General features: G+C 42.6%; 2 protein-coding genes across 12 annotated transcripts in view; one reads left to right on the top strand and one right to left on the bottom strand.

The window, feature by feature from the left end:
- Arv1 (ARV1 homolog, fatty acid homeostasis modulator) overlaps window positions 1-4,465 on the bottom strand; it is a 14,756-nt gene extending 10,291 nt beyond the window's left edge. For 3 of the 5 annotated variants that reach the window (XM_023700891.1, XM_004640852.2, XM_023700890.1), the window contains exons 1-2: window positions 4,295-4,465; window positions 1,337-1,456 (exon numbers count right to left, since the gene is read on the bottom strand). In XM_023700891.1, coding sequence (XP_023556659.1) covers window positions 1,337-1,456; window positions 4,295-4,405 — 231 coding nt within the window. In that variant the 5' untranslated portion in view covers window positions 4,406-4,465. Of the gene's footprint in view, window positions 1-1,336; window positions 1,457-2,576; window positions 2,715-4,294 lie in introns of all 5 variants that reach the window. The other 2 variants (XM_023700893.1, XM_023700892.1) reach the window with 2 other exon arrangements.
- Window positions 4,466-4,649: 184 nt separating this feature from the next.
- The window catches only part of Ttc13 (tetratricopeptide repeat domain 13), a 62,227-nt gene continuing 47,042 nt past the window's right edge, over window positions 4,650-19,834 (top strand). For 4 of the 7 annotated variants that reach the window (XM_023700871.1, XM_023700870.1, XM_023700869.1 and 1 more), the window contains exons 1-2: window positions 4,666-4,900; window positions 16,807-16,901. In XM_023700871.1, the coding sequence (XP_023556639.1) occupies window positions 4,675-4,900; window positions 16,807-16,901 (321 nt within the window). In that variant the 5' untranslated portion in view covers window positions 4,666-4,674. Of the gene's footprint in view, window positions 4,901-16,806; window positions 16,902-19,834 lie in introns of all 7 variants that reach the window. The other 3 variants (XM_023700873.1, XM_004640822.2, XM_023700872.1) reach the window with 1 other exon arrangement.

Below are 19,834 nucleotides of genomic sequence, written 5' to 3'. Positions count from 1 at the left end.
TTTTTTTTTTTTTTTTTTTTTTTTTTTTTTTGTATTTTAGGGAAGGGTCTACAGGGTGTTCTGGGTCTCCTTACTAGATTGGACTTGTAGTGATCCACAGCCTTCCAAAAGCTGGGATTACAGGTGCGCCACCATGCTCAGTTTCAATTGTCACCTTAGCACACCCCTAGTGGGCCGGCACAACATGCACAGGGATCGAACCCCCAGCCCCTGCGCCCACTTGCAGGTGCTTCAATACACTAAGCTATTTGGCCGGCCCTGATTTTCAAATTTAACTGGATGTTCTATATTTTATGTCAATCCTGCCCCAAATATTAAAGAGTTTACAATTCAACCACTAAATATGTGTTTTAAAAATCTTTTAAAATTAGAACTTTTCTGACTAAATTCAATGTTGTTATTTACCTCATATATTCCCTAACAGCAGAGTATAGAATGCAATAATTATGTTTTTTGGTTTTTTTTAATGAGCAGAATATATTTATTGAGGGAAAGAAAGCTCCTATCCGAGGGACTGGAGGGGGGCCCACGCGGGTTGTCCCCCAATAATTATGTTTAATGTTTTTCTCTTAATGTCTGTTTACTTCTTTTAGGTATAATTTTCTCCCTATCCAGATACGTTTAATTTTGTTCGGTTCAGAATCAGTGAGTCTGTTTCAATAGGTAATCTCCTAAAGACAATACAGACTATAGCTGTCAGCTTCCTAATATACCTTTTAAAATCTATACCTCAGAAGCTTAAGGCAGTATCGCTTTGATTTTGAGGCCAGCCTGGGTTATACTATAAGTTAAAGGCCATTTTGAACTATACAGCAAGACCCTGTCTCAAAAAATAAACAGACAAAACATACAAAATCCGCACAATCCATTGCTGCTATTCTAGCAATTTCCAGACATATTTAGAAAAAAGTTCTACTTTCCAATTAAAAATTTTATCTCTTTTATTTTATTTTCTGTGTTTTTGAGACAGGATCTCACTATGCAGTTCAGGCTGGCTTTAAGCTCACTTTGTAGCCCACCTGGTCTTGAACTCACGATACTCATCTTAGCCTCCAGAGTGCTGGGATTGTAGAGATGCACTACCAAAATGGCCATTTTTGTGAGAGGCTCTTGCTATGTTTTTCAGGCTGGACTTAAAATTCACTATGTGGTCCAGGATGGCCTCAAATTCATATTGATCCTTCTGCTTCAGCCTCCCAAGTACTGGTAGGGGTACACCACCCCTGGCAAGAATATTTTTTGTATTTTTAAATTCTGTTCAAAATTTTTATTCTTATAAAATGCACATGCACTATTAGGCAACATTAAGCAATTTTTAAAAATTATCACAACTTACATTTATTTTCGTATTGAAAAGAATATGCCTGTAGACTTGGGCTTTGCACAAAATGGCATTAATCAAGATGATAACAGGATCATACTCGATGTATTTGTCTACAAGTTTCTGGCAGGATTTCTGAAATAATACAAGATAATATTAGAACAAACTCATTAATACAGTCTAAAACCTTGAACTTTAAAATTATACTCTACTTATACAGCAAGCAAGGCCAAATCAACACTTAAGTAAATTTTCTACTGAGTATAAAATTTTCACTGTGTAAGAAATGAGTTTCACAAGTGATTAAATATAAGTGTCAAGGCTAGAAATACTAATATTTTACCTCTTATTTGGGAAGCTAAATAGATACTTGATTTAAAGACTAATTCCAATACTGGGGAGATAGCTCAGTGGCATAAGTACCTGCCGGGCAAGCCCAAGGTCCTGAGTTTGATCCCCAGTACCAAAAAAAAAAAAAAAAAAGGATTGACTCCAGGCAGAAAAGCATCCTAGAAGAATTTACTTTTTAATTTGTAGGAATTGTTATGAACGGATCTATAATATATTGGATGATGCCTGTTGTCTATTGGCAATACAGTCCCCACACTGTGGTTCCTAGGAGAAAAAGGATTTGTAGAAAGGTGTTCAGCAAAATTCCCTATTCCCTCAATTCCCAAAAGCTACATGTAGGTAAGGAACAAGACACAGTGCCAACAATCTTGAGGTGGCAGAAACCAGGTAAGCTTGTGTTTTCCACTAATAATACCAAGGATACAGAAGAAAAATGGTCTTTCTCTGCTACAGTAGATAGTGGAGAGTCAAAAGAAATGGGTGGTGTAGCTTGGGTCGAAGTCACCAAAATCTAGGCTCTCTCAGGTCACCATCTTAGAGTTCAGGATCTCTAGACATGTGATGATGTCATCAAATCACAGCACCATTAAAATATGGACATATGAAGCAGCATTGAATACAAAGCTGCATTAATGCTACAATTCAGAGAGCTTTTTGTTTTGTACTGGGAATTAAACTCAGGGTCTTGTGCTTGCCAGGCAGGCGCTTGTACCGCGAGCTCTATCTGCAGCCCCATGCTATAATTCAGTACAAACAAAAAAAAAGGGCTACAATTTCAACAAGACATTTTCAAACTCTGGCAAGATAAAATGGAAATAGAAGTGGGTATACAAATACACTAGGATGGCCTTTTAGTTACATCAAAACACTACAAGAAAAGTGAACTACATTGAAGAATATTAACCTTGAACTTCAGCATCATGAAATGGTGATTTCCTCAAGAGTTTCTCCACTTCATTCATTACCATAAACAGGTATATTTTTCCAGTCATCAAGCGAACCAATGAAGGCAGATGTGCTAATTCCTCAAACTTAAATCTACCTAACATAACAGAGGCATAAAGAACTCATATTTTTGCAGCTCTTTACTTGAGCAAAGAATGAACTAGCACCTAAACAGCAGCTAGCATCAGAAATCACATGATTATGACAGGCTATTTTATAGACCCTGTGCAACTCACACGGAGTACACTTCCTCTCTTCCTGCATATGACATCTTAAGTCCAGAGATGCTAATTCATTTTTAAATGAAACAGCTAGGATTTCCAGGATACCTTTCTCTGTCCTTGAGTAAAGTTCTGTGTACACCATTTTCAAGTACCACAAATATAAGACTCAGGGTCTGGATAATTCTTAGAAGCAGGCAGGCAGAAAGCAGCACTTGTAGGAGAGCAGCTACTGCTGCTTTTGCATTCATTTGTTTAGCAATGTAGAGTGGTTGCTACACTCAAAACAAAAACGCTCTGTTCTCAGTCACCTATGAATCATTTTCAAGATAGCAGAAAATCACCTAGAGCCATTTGTCTGACCTTTTGAGCCAGTTAGAAGGTCAAGACAAGTGTGCTACCACGTGGTCTAAGTGCTAAAATGGGATAACTCTTATAACATGGAATCAATTGAGAGGCCGCTCTTGTACCATACAGCACGCTGTGGGCATGGCCCAATTTCCCTGCAAAGCACAATAACCAACAGGAAATTCATTCAAGTCTGCTAGCTCCTTCTCATTCATGTAGATCTGCCTTGTCTTTGCTCTCCTTGTAGTATTTGCCTTTCTGGTAACTGCTCTTCTGTCAGTTACTTCCTGCCTCCCTCATTTGAAATGTAAGCAGGAAACCACACACACACACACACACACACACACACACACACAGAGTAGAACATCTTAGGGGGAGCTACACTTGAAGTACAGTATTATTTTCGGGAACTATGTTTTCCTTTGGCAAAATTATTCCATTCCTTATCATCTACTACCAAATAAACAAGAATCCTGAAAAGAAAAAAAACTTTTTGTTTAAACCAATACAGCACACGGGCCTCAAACAGTACCACCTCACTAGTCAGCTGTGACACGCTTTGTCCTGCTAACATTCTCCATTTCACTGATAAGCCACACTTCTTAGAACGTAAACTGGCTACACCGATTTGTCATAAATGTTCTTGCTGCTTTCTTCGGTATCACCATCGCAAGCACTACTTCTTTTCCTACTTATCCTCGAATCTATTTAAGTTTTACTCTACAATACGCAAACACGTACTTTTAAACGGAACCTTCCGGGCTTTTAATCTTCTCAAAGGTGGGACCGTGTATCTTATGCGTCTTTGCATCCAGCATGTCAGAGGTGGGAGCTAAATATCTTAATAGTGCCTGGAACTGACACTTGATAATCTTTAAAGAGTCTTGCTTTGTTTCTATGAGGTTACTAGGGGTACCGTGTCCGCACGCACAGTTCAATTGTGAAAACTGAATGGGAAACGACACTTATCTTCAACAGGGGACTTTAAAGGGAACAGCTGAAAGTTGGCGTGCCACTAACTCCCGCGTCCTCACTGCCGGGCCCGACGCCCACACGCCCCTCTCCCGCAGCGCACCAGCCCTCCGCCCTCGCCCGCCCGCGCACTCACGCAGATGGTGAGCTTCAGCACGCCGTGGTTGTAGTCTCGGTAGAGTTCGCTGGCCTCCTGGTTGCACTCGATGCACCGGTACGGGGAGGCGGGTGACACGGCCTCAGCCATCTTCGCTACACCCTAGGCCGGCCACTGGCCCTCTTGCCCAACCACTCGCCTGGTCGCGCTGCAAGTAGGTTCTGGCATGAACGGAAGTCGTCAGGCCGGAAACTGAAAGGCTATCTCGCAAGGCCTCCTGGGATTAGTGGTCCGGATAAGGGGCGCGGACCTAGGGCTGGCGCGTCGCGGACTACGACTCCCGGCAGGCGCAGCGCCCGTCTCCGCGCCCACCTGCTCGCCTCAGGCCGAGCACGGGCGCGCGTGCGCCGTGCGGGAAGATGGCACCTGCCGGCCGCGGGCGCTGGTACCCGGGCGGCGCGGTGGGCCGGGCGCTCCCTCTGGTCTCGCTGCTGGGGGCTCTGGCCTGCGCGCGCGCCACGGAGCACTACTCACCGCTGTCCTTGCTCAAGCAGGAACTACAGCATCGGCAGCAGCAGGAGGCCCCGGCGGGCGGCGGCTGCCCGCAATCGGGGGACTGGACAGACCAGTACCCCGCAGAGTGCGGTGAGTGGGCCGGCGGCCGCGGGCTGAGGGGACAGCCTGGGTATGAGCCTGGCGCCGAGCATGCTTCCTCGAGGTAGAGTGTCCGGGAGGAGGAGAAAGAGGATGAGAGCGAGCCTGCGGCATCTGCGTAGAGACCCCCGGCTCGGGTTTGGGACCACCTCGTGCCCGCCGGTCGTCCCCAGGCCTTCAGCTCGTGGACACTGCAGCCGCGCCACTCGTTCGCTGAAGTCGGGCGCTGTTGGCCTGTTCAGTATATCGTGGCAGACGCCTCTGGGAATGACATGCACGTTTTTTTTCTCTTGAGTTTTACTGTTTTGAGTTTTCTGTTTTAGTTTGTTTTGTTTTTTAAACCTTCAGTCCATGTTCTCATGCCTTCCCCCAGTGTGTATTCCCTTAGGACTTGCTTTGCAAAGGATGGAGGTCTTCCACTGTAGGAGCCCGCTGCTGGGCGCTTTAACACCATACACTAGCGAAGGCGGATTTTTTTTTTTTAAACTGCGATGAGATGTCAAAATTAACGCAATCTGATTTCCTTTTGGCGCAGTCTGCCTTGTGGGAGGAAGTCACACTTGCGGACGGGTGACTTCTTTATTTTGTGGTAGGCCGTGGTTGATAATAGCATAAATGCTGTAGCCCTCACTACAGCCGGAAAAAGGAGTGGCCGTTCCCACGCTATGTTCTGTGGTGCTGTGTGAATGAATTACTTGTTGGCAAGATTGTCTCAGTGAATTGGAGACAATCTTGTTTGTTTGCCTAGATACAGGGTTTTTAGTTTCTTCAGAAGAATGCGGTGGGGGAAAGGAGAAAAATAGCTGACAGGAGATGCTTGCAGTGTATCAGGTACTGTTGTAGGTACACTTGGTCTGTTTGTCTTGTATACTGGCCTATGAGAAAGGCAGTGCCACCTTATTGAATGGCAGTGCCTTCATCTGAGGCCCAGTGAAAGTATCACCTCCCTGAGGTCTGAGCCTTAGAGGGAGGAACCCCTGAAACCCTCTGCAAAAAGTTTTTGTCTCATCCCCCCACAGGCTCCAGTAGGGCAGCACACCTGTGGTGCTGGGCTGCATAGCCTTTGTATTGGGCATATCCTCTCCCTCCTCTCTTCCCCCCTCATTCCCTTCTCCTGTTGCCCCCACTTTCACCTTCTACCCCTCTCTCTCCTTTCTTTCCCTCTCCCCTTCCCTTCTCCCTCTCCTCCTTAGTCATTGATGGTCATGGGCTAGAGGAGATTCAGATCTGGACAGGAAAATGTCAACTGGTATCCTTCATGCAGATAGCTTGTTTCATTCCATGGCATCTTCGTTTGAACCAACTCTGACTTGGGTTGAGATTTCTCCCCAGGAAATGATAAATGCAGTTTCTTATAAACAAGGCCATGAGAGGAGCCCTTCTGTCTGCTGCTCCATTCCCTCACATGTGAAGAACATCATCTGATGTTCCCTAACTCAGAGGAAGCTATGAGGTTTTTAACATAATGCATTATAAATAATTCAGTTTTTATATCTACTTCGGGCAGTGCTTTTTTTCTCAGATAGAATTTAAAGTGAACAGTTGCGAGTAGCATGTATCTTCTCAGCAAGTCTTCACACAGCCTCCCCTGAGCTCATGTACATGTCCTGCACCTGTGAATAAGTCCTCAAGATGTGCAGCTGCTCTCAGCCTGCTAGTCATTCCCACAGCCAACAGCCCACTGCTTGGGGCACCAGCTATTTCCTTCAGCTTTACCCCGTGATGTATGTGACAAAAGCTGCCACTCTTGCTGTAGAGGCTCCTGATAAGCCTCTCATTTCTCCCTCTTCATTCTGCCAGTTGTGTAGAAGCTGGATTCTGTGAAGCCCATCAAGTCCCAGGATATGAGCAAATTTTGAATTTACAACTAAGCATGACCTACCTGGAGGTGGGGGATGGTGATGCTGTATTCCATCTCCAGAATCCTTGTATGATAGACATAGTGGTCTAGATAAGTGCAGTGCCAGGATCTGGGACTGACCGGTGCTTCAGACTCACATAGACCTGACCTCACCAGTTGTCAGTCTTGCCATTGTCATTTGGCTTGCCTATCCGGCCACACACCTATTTGTGTCAAGATAGCCTCTGCATGAGAGCAAACTGGTCAAGCAGTGGCCGTGACTCATCCTCATGGCTGACACTGACAAAGGATCTACAAAGTGCAGTACAGGGCTACAGGATAAATCCTGAGGGAACTTGACTGACCTTATCAGATACAAAAGTTACATTTCTTATTATATAGGTCTTGCTTTATCTTGGTCTTAACCATCCAGCAGAAAAGTATAAAAACGAGGTACATAAAGCCATATTAATACGATGAGCTATAAAAGGCTCAAGTCAGTAACTTCTGAGGATAACCTACTAATATTATAGACTGCTGGCCAGTGTTGGATTGTTTAGCTGAATTCAAACACCTATAGTATTTAGATGCCAATAGAATACCCCCCTCTGACAGGACTAAACAAAAAAAAGGGAATACAAAGGAAAGATCATTTTGTATTTATATATACAAAATAGGATAAATTTACAGCTACTTTTGCTTAATTCTGTGAGAAGAAAGAGGTGTACTAATAGTGTTTGGACAGGATATCCTGTCTGCTTCTTGTACTATGGATAACCACTAAGAAGATAACAATGTACAATGTATTGATTATCGAAACTGTCCTGTTAATCAGCTTTGAAACTGTCTCATTCATATTTCTCAATAAAATTAAAAAAAAAAACTACAGAAAAAAAAAGATAGCCTCTGCATGGAGGACACTGCTGTTCCAGTTGCTTCTTGCAGCTTTCAGGTGCAAATGGCTACGCTGCTGCTGTGTGGGTCTAAATCTCTACACCCTTTGATGAATGGAAAATATATTATGACCTCCCATGATGGTAGGTGCAAAGATAGCTGCCAGTGGGAGTCACTAGTCCATAGGTATCACAGGGAAAAGGCTAGAAGCAGCTGGGCACTGCAGCACCATTAAGGGGAATCGTGGCCTCAGAGAAGACACGGTCTAATCCTAACATCCACTACTGAGGCCACAAGCGGGCCATCCTTGTGTCTCAACTAGAGTTTTATGTGTTCCCTGACCCATAGCTTTTTCCTCTGGCACAGTTTTACATTTCTGTGTTACTTGAAAAGCATCTATAACTGCAAACTTAGGATCTTCTCTCTTTATTTTCTTGTGGAGAAAATACTGTTATATTTTAAAAATTATATATATATATGTATATATTTAAACTAAAACTAAAATTATCTTTTATTATCTTGACTCTTTAGCTTGCAGTTATGGAAGAAAATAATAGAAGTTTTCCTGCAGCTCTCCTTGTTTTCCAGTTACATACAGTAATTATAAATACTCTGCATCCTCTTGGTGCTGATGGTATTGCTTGCCCCCACTTACCCAAGAGGAAACTAAAGCAGAAAAGTTAAGCAGGGTTGAACTGTTAAGAAATAGAGTCTAGATTTGAATTTGACCTCCTGTTTGTAACATATTTGTATGTTAATACAATTTCTTACTAACAGTAACACTTTCACCTTAGGGTCATAATTTGAATGTCTTCCTGTCAGGTAGCTAGAACCACCAGTGGTATATGCATGACTGCCCCATTGGGTGGCTTTTCATTTTTATTAGTAAAAAGACATAAAATGATTAAATCCATTCATACATTAGTGATACAAGACCTGATGGTACAATCATGTATGTACCACTGATAGATCAAGCCACCTGGAAAGGATGTGTTAATGAATGATAAAATCCTATGCCCTTAAACTTTGTTAACAAAGTTGTATTCTTAAACTTCTAGATTTCAGGTTAGACATATGTAAAAGGACACCTCACTGATCCTAATATTTTGAACAGTAGAGCTGAAATGAATCTGTTTTTGCACTAAAAATCTATTTGTGTGTCTACCTTTTCTACTTGGTGTCATCTATTCCCTGTATGAGGCCTGCATCTTGGTGAGGAGGAGATGCATATAGCATGGCCCCAATGATGGGACTTCAATGGAGCAGCGCAAGAAGATACAAAATAGCGTGGGGCATTGCTTGAAGAAGTGGCCAGAGAAGGCTTCTGCTGAGCAAGAGCAGAGCTATGAATAGAGGGAGATGTGGAGGTCTTTGAGATAGCTTTTTTTTTAAAAGACAGACTCTTGCTTTGCATTTCAAACTGGGCTCTAACTCACAACAGTCCTCCTGCCTCAGTCTTTCAAGTGCTGGGATTACAGGTATGTGTCACTATACCTGGCTACAGATAGTTTATTGATTCCCTAATCTTACAGGTTTGGTAGACCAAGGCCTAGACCAGTTGTAACCCCTGCAGGGCCCACCTCTAGGGTGCACTGAGACAGCGAATGAGACTGGGCATGATGGCGCACGCCTGTAATCCCAGTGCTTAGGAGGCTGAAAAACAGAAAGTATCACTGTGAATCTGATCTGTGTAGTGAGACCCTATAGACCCTGTACTAAATACATTAAAAAAAAAAAAAAAAAAAAAACAGGGAAATTGATCTTGCTCACAACACACAGAAGTTGCTATGCCTAGAGACGGGGTCATAAATAGAAGGAAGGAGACTTGTATAATGAGAACTGTTTCCTTTTTGCTTCTTGGAGGAAGTGAACCAAGTTTTGTGTTCTGTGGAAATGCTGTGATAACCCTTTCTACTAAAGTACTATGTGCCCTGTCTTTCCCCTGGCAGGGTTTTCTGTGTGTGACCCTCCCTAGTTTTGTGAGGATCTCTGCAGAGCTCTTCAGAACTGACTGGTGGCAGCTCACATCCAAGTAACAGATTGAGGCCTGAGGGAAGAGAGCTGTCCACCAGCACCACTATGGGTTTTTTCTTGGAGACTAGACAGCAGCTTTGAGAAACTGGCCTGATAGAGTTAGAAGCAGTATTTGAAGTATGAGATCTATGAGAGATGGCCTTGATATTTGTAGACCTGTTTACTTGTCACAAATATCTTTGTCACTAAGAATTATATTACCTTTGAGAAAGTCTAGGCACCACCAGATATGGGTTGATTTTTTTTTTTTTTTTATTATTTTTTGAGACTTGAGTTTAGGCTGGCCTTGAACTCAGGGCAATCCTTCCTCAGCCTCCTGAGTATTGACTGGGATTACAGGTGTGTACCACCATACTGCTATGGCAAGCAGGAACATGGGAATGACACCTAGGATTGGAGGCAAAGATTTATTTTACAATGATGGCCACTGATTAGGATCTTTCTCAAAATAGCAGGCCCTGATCTCTAGTCTGTCTAGGGCTTTGATATGGTCCACAAGCAGGAAGTACAAAGGCGAGACAGAACAGCCTGTCAGTTCTGTTGATTAGCTAACAGGGTTACAAGGCTAGATTAGTGGTCATGATAGTTGGTATAATCAGGCATCCTGCATGTTAGGTTATGCTCTTGTGGTTACAGGGTAATTACAAAGCCATAGAGCAGTTGCAAAGCTAGGCCACTTCAAACGAATAAAGTTTTAAAAAGGACCATTTCTCTTACATAGTTTTTCCTTTCAGTTCCCCCTCTTGATGTTACTCAGAGAAATCTTATTCAGTGCTGGGTCAGTTCTTTCTTAGCTCATTGAAGGATGACCTTAAGGTGGTTTGTTATTGTCATCATTGGGCCCCTATCACAAAGAGGCTATGGACACACATTTCCAGGAGGGACAGTTGTACTCCATTCTGGACCTGTAGCCTCTGTATCTGTATTTGTCTCCAGGGCACAGATTGAAATCAGAGGCCAACAGAGTGGATGCCCTGTGGGGTCTTCTGGGCTTGTTTTGACAAGAGGGCATTCATTCATTGTCTGGAGTGGTAATAATTTGGCAGAGATCAAATCCAAGAATTACTAGGCCTTGTTCACTCTAGACTTTGGACTGAATTATCTTCAAGATCTGTTTTTACCAGGTAAAACTCAATAGGAGCTTGGGTTCTGGCAGTTTGATTTTCCATGGTTAAATTAAACAGAGCCAGAATCCAGACCCCAACATTGTGAGTACATTGATAACAACAAACTTTTTTTTTTTTTTTTTTTTTTTTTTAAGCAACAACCATTTTTAAATTATAAATGATTGCCTTAGGCTTTTACAGAGTAGGGAAAAGAGCCTTACTGGTTGCCTTCCACTCTGGTGCAGCTGTCCACAAGGCCAACTCAAAGGTTATAGTCAGAGGATAACAAGTAAAAACCGAGCTGGATAACACACTATCAAGTACATATGGGAGAGAACTGAGATAAGAATCACACTTGGAATCCATGAATGCGTTCCTCAAGCTTCAGTCATGCATCAGCTTGTCATTGTCCAAAGTGATAGCATAAGGCGTTAAGTGTTTCTTCAGAGTAAGCCTTGGATGAGCTGTCCAAGCAAATTTTTCAGTGACTCTAAGCTGGATTTCTGAAGCTTGTAGAGGTAGATAATATGTATCTGGGTCATGTGTGTGTGCATGAGGTCAGGGCCATTAAAGCCTGAGCTGGCTGCAGGAGGATGGTGCCAGCTCTGAAGCTTGAGCTTATAGCCACATTTGGTGTGGTGTGTGTGTTGGGGGGGGGGGGGTTAGGACTGACTCCACGTCATTGGTGGCAGGTTTCCAGACAGCAGCAGGAAGCAGTTTTCCGTACAGGTCATCCCTGCAGGAGAGTTTTGGTCAAAATAGTTTTGTCTAAGGTGGTTAAAGCATATTTAACCTGTTGGACTTTTATTGTTAACAAGGATACTTCCATCCATAAACAGAATATATTGAACATCTGTCAGGAAGTCCATTTTAAGAACAATTCATCCCAGTAATACATGTGGCACCTAGACAGTTAGGTCTCAGTCTAAGGTGTGCTTGTCAGCTTGTTTGGGCAGAGGGACACTGGCTGTTAAAGTGTAGAGGCAAATGAGTAGGGAGGTAGCCCATAGTGACCGGATCTAAGTATTTACACAGTTAGCCACTGGGTACTACCAAGGGCCGACAGTCTGAATAAGCATCATTGGTTGTGTGAACTGAAGGATCCAGAATCTTCCTTCTGTAGATCCAGAATCTATAGAAGCCAGCAGCTCCAAGAAATCTGTGTTTTGTTTTTATAACCAGTTTCTCACACATACACTTTATTTATTTATTTATTTATTTATTTATTTTTTGTGGAACCGGGGATTGAACTCAGATCCTTGCGTTTGCCAGTCAAGCGCTTATCCTACTGAGCCATCTCCTCGGCCCTAACTTTTTTTATTTTTTGAGACAGTATTTTGCTGTATAGTTCAGGCTGCCCCTGAGCTTACTATGTAGCCCAGACTGGCCTTGAACTTACAGCAATCCTCCTGTGTCAGCTTCCCCAGTGCTGGTATTACTGGCATGCACCACTGTGCCCAACTCTTGTCAGATATTGTGGCAGAGCTTTTGTGTCTTTCCAGCAGGCAGCTTGAGTGTCACTAATCAGAAGTACTTTTCAAAGAAGAAACATGTTTTTGAACCTCTAGGAGGTTGAGTCCCATTCAGTTGGCTTTTGAGTCTAGAACTGGGGTCTTTCCATTTAAAGGCAAAGAGGGGCTGGCTTATAGGAGCTACTTGAAGGCAGAAGAAGGCTTTTTTTTTTTATAGGTCCAAGCAGGGGTACCAGCAGGCTGTGGGTTGCAGAAGATTGAGGCAGCATATACAGCGGGCAATCAGGGTGGCACTGGCAGCTGGGAGATCTTAAGCTGACTTTATAGGCAAGAGAGGTATATCTTTGTAGTTTGACAGTCTATTATTTTTTCTCAGAACTGTGATTTCAAGCAGGAGGGACAGAGAACCAGACTGTCTCAGAGAAAAAGTGCTAATGGCTTGGCAAAAATAGTGGGCACGTTTTAACTCCTTGTGGCGATTGAGCCCAAATGTATTGTGTTTTGCCTTAGGATTTTCCAGTCACAGAGGCTGATGGAGCAACTCACAGGGAGACGAAGGTATCTTTTAAATCTAGACATGTAAACCAGGTGGCACACTGGCTGATAGTCCTTGTTGGGCTTTCTCATTGGGAGGAGAGGAGTGTTCCAAAGATCCCAAACTTTTTCAGGTGCACCAAAGGGGCATGATTGATAGTAAGCCCTGGGGGTGAGTCTTTTGTCCACACTTCTGGAACCGGGTCTGTCAGAATTTCAGGGTCATGATTATCAGGCATTTCAGGCTGATACAGCTGTCATTCTTTCTCCTGGGATACAGTTAGAGTCGATACTAAGCCCAAGACAGTGGACCCCAAGTGAAAGAGGCTGGCTGACTTAGAGCAAGTGAGCTAGCTGCTCTCAACTTGGAAAGGACACAGTGCTGCTGGAGAAGTGTAGAACACTCAGGCATGTACAGAAACTAATGTTTGATATCAAGTCCACCAATCTCAGGATCTGCTTTGGCAGAATTGCTTTCTGGTAGGGCTACATTTGTGCTGGTGACTTACAGCAGTGGTACTGAGTTATAACTGAATGTTTAGCCCCACCATCCACTATAAAAGTCTTTGTTCTTTCCCTGATTCTGGCAATGTCCGAGGGCTCTTGGGGGCCCAGTCTACTAGAGTCCAGTCTATTTGGGGGAGGGGGGGCTCTGTGGTCTGCATAATGTCATTTTTTTTTTGTTTGTTTGTTTTGTTTTTCTCAGTTTATAGAGACCTTTTGAGCAATCTGAAGTAATTGGGTAGCATTTATGCCAGCAAAGCCATCAACCTTTTGGATATTTTTCTAACATTAGAGGCTAACAGAGGCAGCATTGAGAACAGTGTGGTACTGATCTAAGGCCTCACCGCCTTTTGTCATGTTATAACCCCAGTTTGGACCCACTCAGGGGAGGACTGCATTCACCCAAGCATCAGGATCAACCACAGAGGCAGGAAGTTTGGATTTTAACCAGGCTTGGGCCCCATTTAAAGTGTGGTGTTCTTCAGTACAGTCAGAAGTTGCTGACAGTTGTTCCATATTGGGTCTGGAAGATAGATGTAAGTTTATCATCGCCTGGGGCTTCTCCTAATAGGATGTGATATGATGTTTCCAATTTAAGAGGTCAGTGGAGCTGAGCAGCTGGTACTACAGGTACACCAGCTGGTTGGTGTACCTCCCTGAGTCCAGGATAAATGTGAAGCGGCAGCTGGAGGTGAGTTAGAGCCTTGAACTGAGTGGAAGAGCAGAGATGGTGAAGCTGTGGGATCTGGGAGAGCAGCTCCAGGTTGGTGGAGGTAATGAGGAGGCAGGTTGGACTCGGGGTCCTCTGGCAGAAAGCTTTTCTGGCTTGGGCTGCATCTTAGAGCCTCTCAGATAACCTACTGTGTTTGTTTTGACAAGTAGGATGGCTTTCTTGTTAAGTAAGACACAGGTGCAGAGCCAAGAAGGAGGTGCTGGTGCAGGTTGAGCCAGATGTCTGCATAAGGAAACTGGTCAGGATGCTTGGTTCCTCTGGCTCTGACACTTTGTTTCAAACATGATGAACTATATCAGTGGCACATAGTGGTTCCACAGTATTGTAAAGTTACTTCACAATATTTCTATCCTCCAAGATAGACTCCTGCTCCATCAATCAGGTTTTTTTTTTTTTTTCTTTTTCTTTCAGTTTTTTTCTAGCTTCTTATGCCCTCAGCCCCTGCCAACTACTAATCCGCATTCTTTATAGATTTACTTCTGGGCATTTTATATAAGTGAGTTGTGTAATGTGTGCTCTTTTGTGTCTAGCTGCTTTCTTTCTTCTTCTTTTTTTTTTTTTTTTTTTTTTTTGTGGTACTGGGGATTGAACTCAGGACCTTGTACTTGCCAGGCAGACATCTATGCTACTGTGCTAGCTCCCCGGCCCTGGCTTCTTTCTCTTAGCCTGATATTTGCAGGGTTCTTCCATGATATGATGTGTATCAGTTCTTCATCTTTATGACTGAATAATACTCCATGTATGTTTATGCCACAATTGTTTATCCATTTATCTGTTGATGGACATTTTGACTGTTTCTACTTTTTGGCTATTGCGAATAGTGCATCTATGAACAGGTGTGTACAGTGCTTGTACACAGTGCCCTGTTTTTATTTTTTTAGGTGTAAACATTCCTTCTTTAATGACTGAGTATTCCTGTGACTAGGTTGTTACTGAACTGGTCACTAAATAAGGACCCATATATAGTATGTATATTATAATATTCAAAACAGGGCTGGAGAGATGGCTCAGTGGTCTAAAGCACCTACTTGGAACAAGCTCGGCAAAGCACAGGGACCGCGGTTCGATCCTCCAGCACCACATGCCAGCCAGCCGCGCCCCCTGGTGGGCTGAGCTGGCCACACACACACACAATAAATAAATGTTAAAAAAAAAAAGAAAAAAAAAAAAAAAGAATATAAAAAAAAAATATTCAAAACAAAGAAATGGTCAAAGGAAACTCCAGCTTGACAACTGCTTTTATTTGCATAATGCTTACATGCAATACTGTAATGTGTAACAGTATAAAAAACTACAGTACAATCAGCAAAAATTACAATACCATATAAACAAATATACTATACAAAAGAAAGACATTGATCTTCTATAAGCATGATACACAGACCTATACCAAAAAAAAAGGTCAAAAGTCCAGAGAGCACACTTCACCTGTGAGTTTGAATAGCTGACAAATAGGTCATTAAATGAACAGTATCTGTGTACTATATTCCATATACATAGGAATGGAATTGGTAGGTCATGTGTGGACTGTATATTTTACTTTTTCTTTTTTTGTAGTACTGGGGATTGAACCCAGGACCTTCATACTAAACTATGTCCCCAGCCCTTTTTTTCATTTTTTGTTTTGAGTCAAGATCTTGTCAAATTGCCAGGCAGAACTCAAATTTGTGGTCTTCCTTCCTTAATCTTCCAGAGTGCTGGGGTTACAGGCATGTACCACACCATGCCAGGTTTTTGTTAAACTTTTTGGTAAATTGCCAGTCTGTTTTCTACAGTGGGTATCCCGTTTTCTTCTTCTTCTTTTTTTTTTTTTTAAGTTCACTCTTGTTGTATTTATTTATTTTTATTTCTGTCAGGAATTAACACCAGGTCCTCACACATGTGCTCTATCCCTAAATTACTGTTTATTATGGGGAGGTAGTATGTGTATATAGCACATCTTAATTCTTTTTATTTCCCCCTGCGTTCTTCTCCCTCCCCTCCTCTAACAAGTAATTTGCAAAGTTTGCAATTTCCCTACATCCTTTCCAACACTATTTTCTGCTTTTTCAAATGGACATTATAGTGTGAAGAGGTTTTCATTTTGGTCTGATTTGCATTTCTTTCTGTAATTAATAGTAATGTTGAGGATCATTTTATGTATTCCTTGACCATTTGTATAGCTTTGGAGAATTGTATATTAAGTCCTTTCATGATTTAAATTGGTTGTCTTTTCCTTGTTTATATTCTCTGGATATAGGGCTCCTGTCTTCTCAGGTTTCCCTGCTTGGCTTTGTGTAAGACAAGTATGAACTAGTGTTGTTTCTGCTCCATGGCTTTTTCATAGCCTATGTAGTCTCATCCCTATCTGTCCCCTATCTGTGTGCTATGAACCCACCCCCCTCACCCCTGCACTGTGCCCTCCCTGCTTTTTTAGACAGTCTTGCTATGTAGTTCAGGCTGGCCTTGAACTCACTATGTAGTGCAATCCTCCTGCCTCAGCCTCCTGAGTACTGGAATTATAGTTGTGCTCCACACCTGGCTGTAATCCCTTTTCACCATCAGGAAGCTGTGCTGTATCTAGAGTGGGTATGAGGAGAATTACTTGTGAATGTACAAAACACCTGCAAACTGAAATGTTATGCACTACAGAGGTGAGGTGGAAGATAGATGCTTCTTTCAGACTTTTTTAAAAAATTGTCTTTATTTTGATTATGTGAATTCTTAAATTTTCAATTTACAAGTAGGCACCCAAGGATATCCATTTAAGGTAAGGGGATAATGGTATGTTTGCTTTTCAGAGTCATCATTTTTGAACTTCCATGAGTCAGACTGCGAACCCAAAGGATCACCACCCTGTGACTCCTTGCTTTCTCTCAACACTGAAAAGATTCTGGTACGCCCTTCTCTATGTGCTCCCTGTGTTTGTGACCAGAAAAAACAGCAGTGCTAACTCCAAAGGCTGAGTGAGGAGTCAGGTCCTGTTGCTTTTGTGTGAAGAGGTAAAGCTAGGCCATCTGGCAATCTTCACTGGGAATTATTTCATTTTATGAGTTGAATGATTGATGGTTCTGGACCTAGGACTTTAAGCTGTGAGGAATGAAGGGGGAGATCATGACTGAGTCTCATGTCTGTGAGCTGTTTGTCTGTGTAAGGAAGCATAGTGTAATCTTACTTTTCCACTCTTGGCCTGTGTAGATATCTTTTGTATCTCTTTTTAAAATTATTACCAGCTAAATCATATGGGGGATATCTTCACTGCAAAGACACATGCCTGGTACCTGCCTGTCCATACTAGTGTGGCTGTCCACGAGCCTGCCCATCCTTATTATCATATTTGTCTGTGTCTCTGCCTGTCCACGTTAACACCACCTGTCTATGTTAGCACATCCCCCACCTCTGTGTCAGTGTCAGCACCATCTGTCCAGTAGCTGCCCATGTTTTCCTGTCTGACCATTTCTGCCTGTTTCAGCGCCATTTGTGCACCTGGCTGCCTCGTTGGCATGTTCATCCCTGTCCACTAGAGTCAGCACGTTTGTCCACCTGTCCGCAGTAGCACTTTTGTGTCTACCTGCCCACATTTGCACAACCGTCCATGTGTCAGTTGTGGACAGTTGATGGCTTTGTCAGTGCAGCCATCTTTGTGTCTGTCTCTCCATGTTAGTGTCCTTCATCCTGACCCCTCAAGGTTTAAGGGTCCTTTTTTTATACTTTACTCTGGGAACCTGAGCTGTTACTGCCCAAGTTTTAACATATTTTCACCAGATGTTTTCCTTTGATATTCTTGTAGATCTTGCTTGCAATTTCCCTTTAGGATACTTTCTTTTCCAAATAAACTTTGCCTTTTGATATTTGAACTAGTGGCCAAGCATGGTGTTACATACCTATTATAATCCCAGCAATGGGGAGGCTGAAGCAGGCAGAATGTGAGTTCAGTGCCAGCATGAGCTACATAGCAAGAACCTGTCTCGAAATGAAACAAGCAAACAACCGTACTGGACCTTTCTGTGGGATGTTGAACTGGGCATCACTGAAACATTTGTAGAAGTTGAATAGTCCCAGTTAAACATTATAAGGGTTCTGATAGGTGGTCAAATATTTCCTTCCATTTGCATTTCCTGTGACCTACAGGGAAGACTCACCAGCCTCACATTGCCATGTCTTGGAGACAGCTTACTGGCTCCCACTGTGAAAGCTCCTGGCTGCGTAGTAAAAGCCAGAGGGAACTGATAGGAATTTCTGCTGATCAGAATTTTAACAAAGACATAAAATATGGAACATTCCCACAGTAGTGGGGATTCCTAATGTTTCATTTCTGTGTAGACTCGTGGTTGGGATGGCCAAGGAGTGGGTACCTCTTGGGATGGGTGCCCTCTGGCCTGTGTCTTAATTTGTAGGATTTTTTTTTGTTTGTTTTGTGTGGTTTTTGGTCCTGGGAGTTGAACTCAGGCAGGTCCTGTGCCACGGGGCTACATCCTGGCCCCTTACGTTGTAGTTTTAAGCACTGACTTGTGAGTGACCTTACTTGCTGTTCTCCCCTTCTTCATCTTCTTTCTTCCTTCCTTGCTCTCTTTCTCTTTTTCTGTGAATTGAACATGGAATTGCTTACACTAGGCAAACATTCTATCATTGAGATATTCCTGTCCACTTCTTTTTATTTTGAGACAGTTTTACTAAGTTGCCCAGGCTGGCCTTGAACTTTCAATCCCCCTACCTCCACTTTGGGAGTAGCTTAGGGTATAAGTAGGGGATATGATACCCAGTGCTCACTTGTATTGTGTTATGAGCTAGCTGGCACTCGATCTATTTGTAGGAAAACTAAGTACTATTTTGTACCTGAACATTAATTTGGACTTGGGATGTGTAAGGAAATGCTTTGTAATTCTGCTATTTGGATCAGTAAGCAGGTTGCATGTATCATGGCTAAGCAATTCTAGTCACTGGCTAGGTGCATTGGTCAGAAGAGTACTCCTGTATAGTTATTTACCAGTACAGATGCTAGTGGCCTCTGTAGTATGGATTTAAGAAAAGAAGACTAATGGCATAGTCACTGAGTTGTGATCCTCTAGATCTGCCCAAAGTGACAGACTTTTAATTCCTTTCTGTCTCAGTGTTTCCTAAATATGTGTATGTATGAGTTTTTATTGTCTTTTAGGTCAATCTGGTATGGAGTTACAATTTTAATGAGTACCCTGTAGGTTAAGTACATCATAACTTTCTGTTGACAGATTTTTCTGATGAAATAGCAGGTTTGTATTATCAAACCTAATGTGTCTCCAAAACACATTAGAGATTTCTCTATCTGGTGGACAAATACTACCTGTAAAAGTATCCCAGGTGTCAAATCAGCTATCTACTTTCCCCTAGTTTGTGTTTTTGTTTAACTATCCAGCAAAATTTGTGTCAGTGTGTCTGCCTGGTTTCTCCAGTGACCAGTCTGCTATACTAAACAGAATGATTGTGTTTATCACTTGGTGTGCACTGTTATTCACAATGTCTTGTCTTCAGTCAAATTTTGTTAGTCTTTTATGTCATCCTCTCTATCCAACTTGTAGCTATTGTTTCTGTAATGCTTTTAGGGTTTAGGACATGTTCAAGCACCACTGGAGTACTGCCTACTAGAATGTGGTATGTGTGACTTAATTGAAGTCATTGCATCAGCTGTACAGATGTGGAGGGACCCAGAAGTGGCTGGCAAGGTTAATCCATATAGAAGCACAGAGGCATTTTCGTTAAAAAACAAGGGCCGGGGAGATAGCTCAGTAGAATAAGCGCTTGCCTGGCAAGTGCAAGATCCTGAGTTCAATCCCCAGTACCACAAAAAAAAAA

The sequence above is a fragment of the Octodon degus genome, unplaced genomic scaffold (assembly GCF_000260255.1).
Source record: "Octodon degus isolate 3935 unplaced genomic scaffold, OctDeg1.0 scaffold00127, whole genome shotgun sequence".
Lineage (NCBI taxonomy): Eukaryota > Metazoa > Chordata > Mammalia > Rodentia > Octodontidae > Octodon > Octodon degus.
Note: the sequence above shows the minus strand (reverse complement) of the source record. Positions and strands in the feature narration are given on the sequence as shown.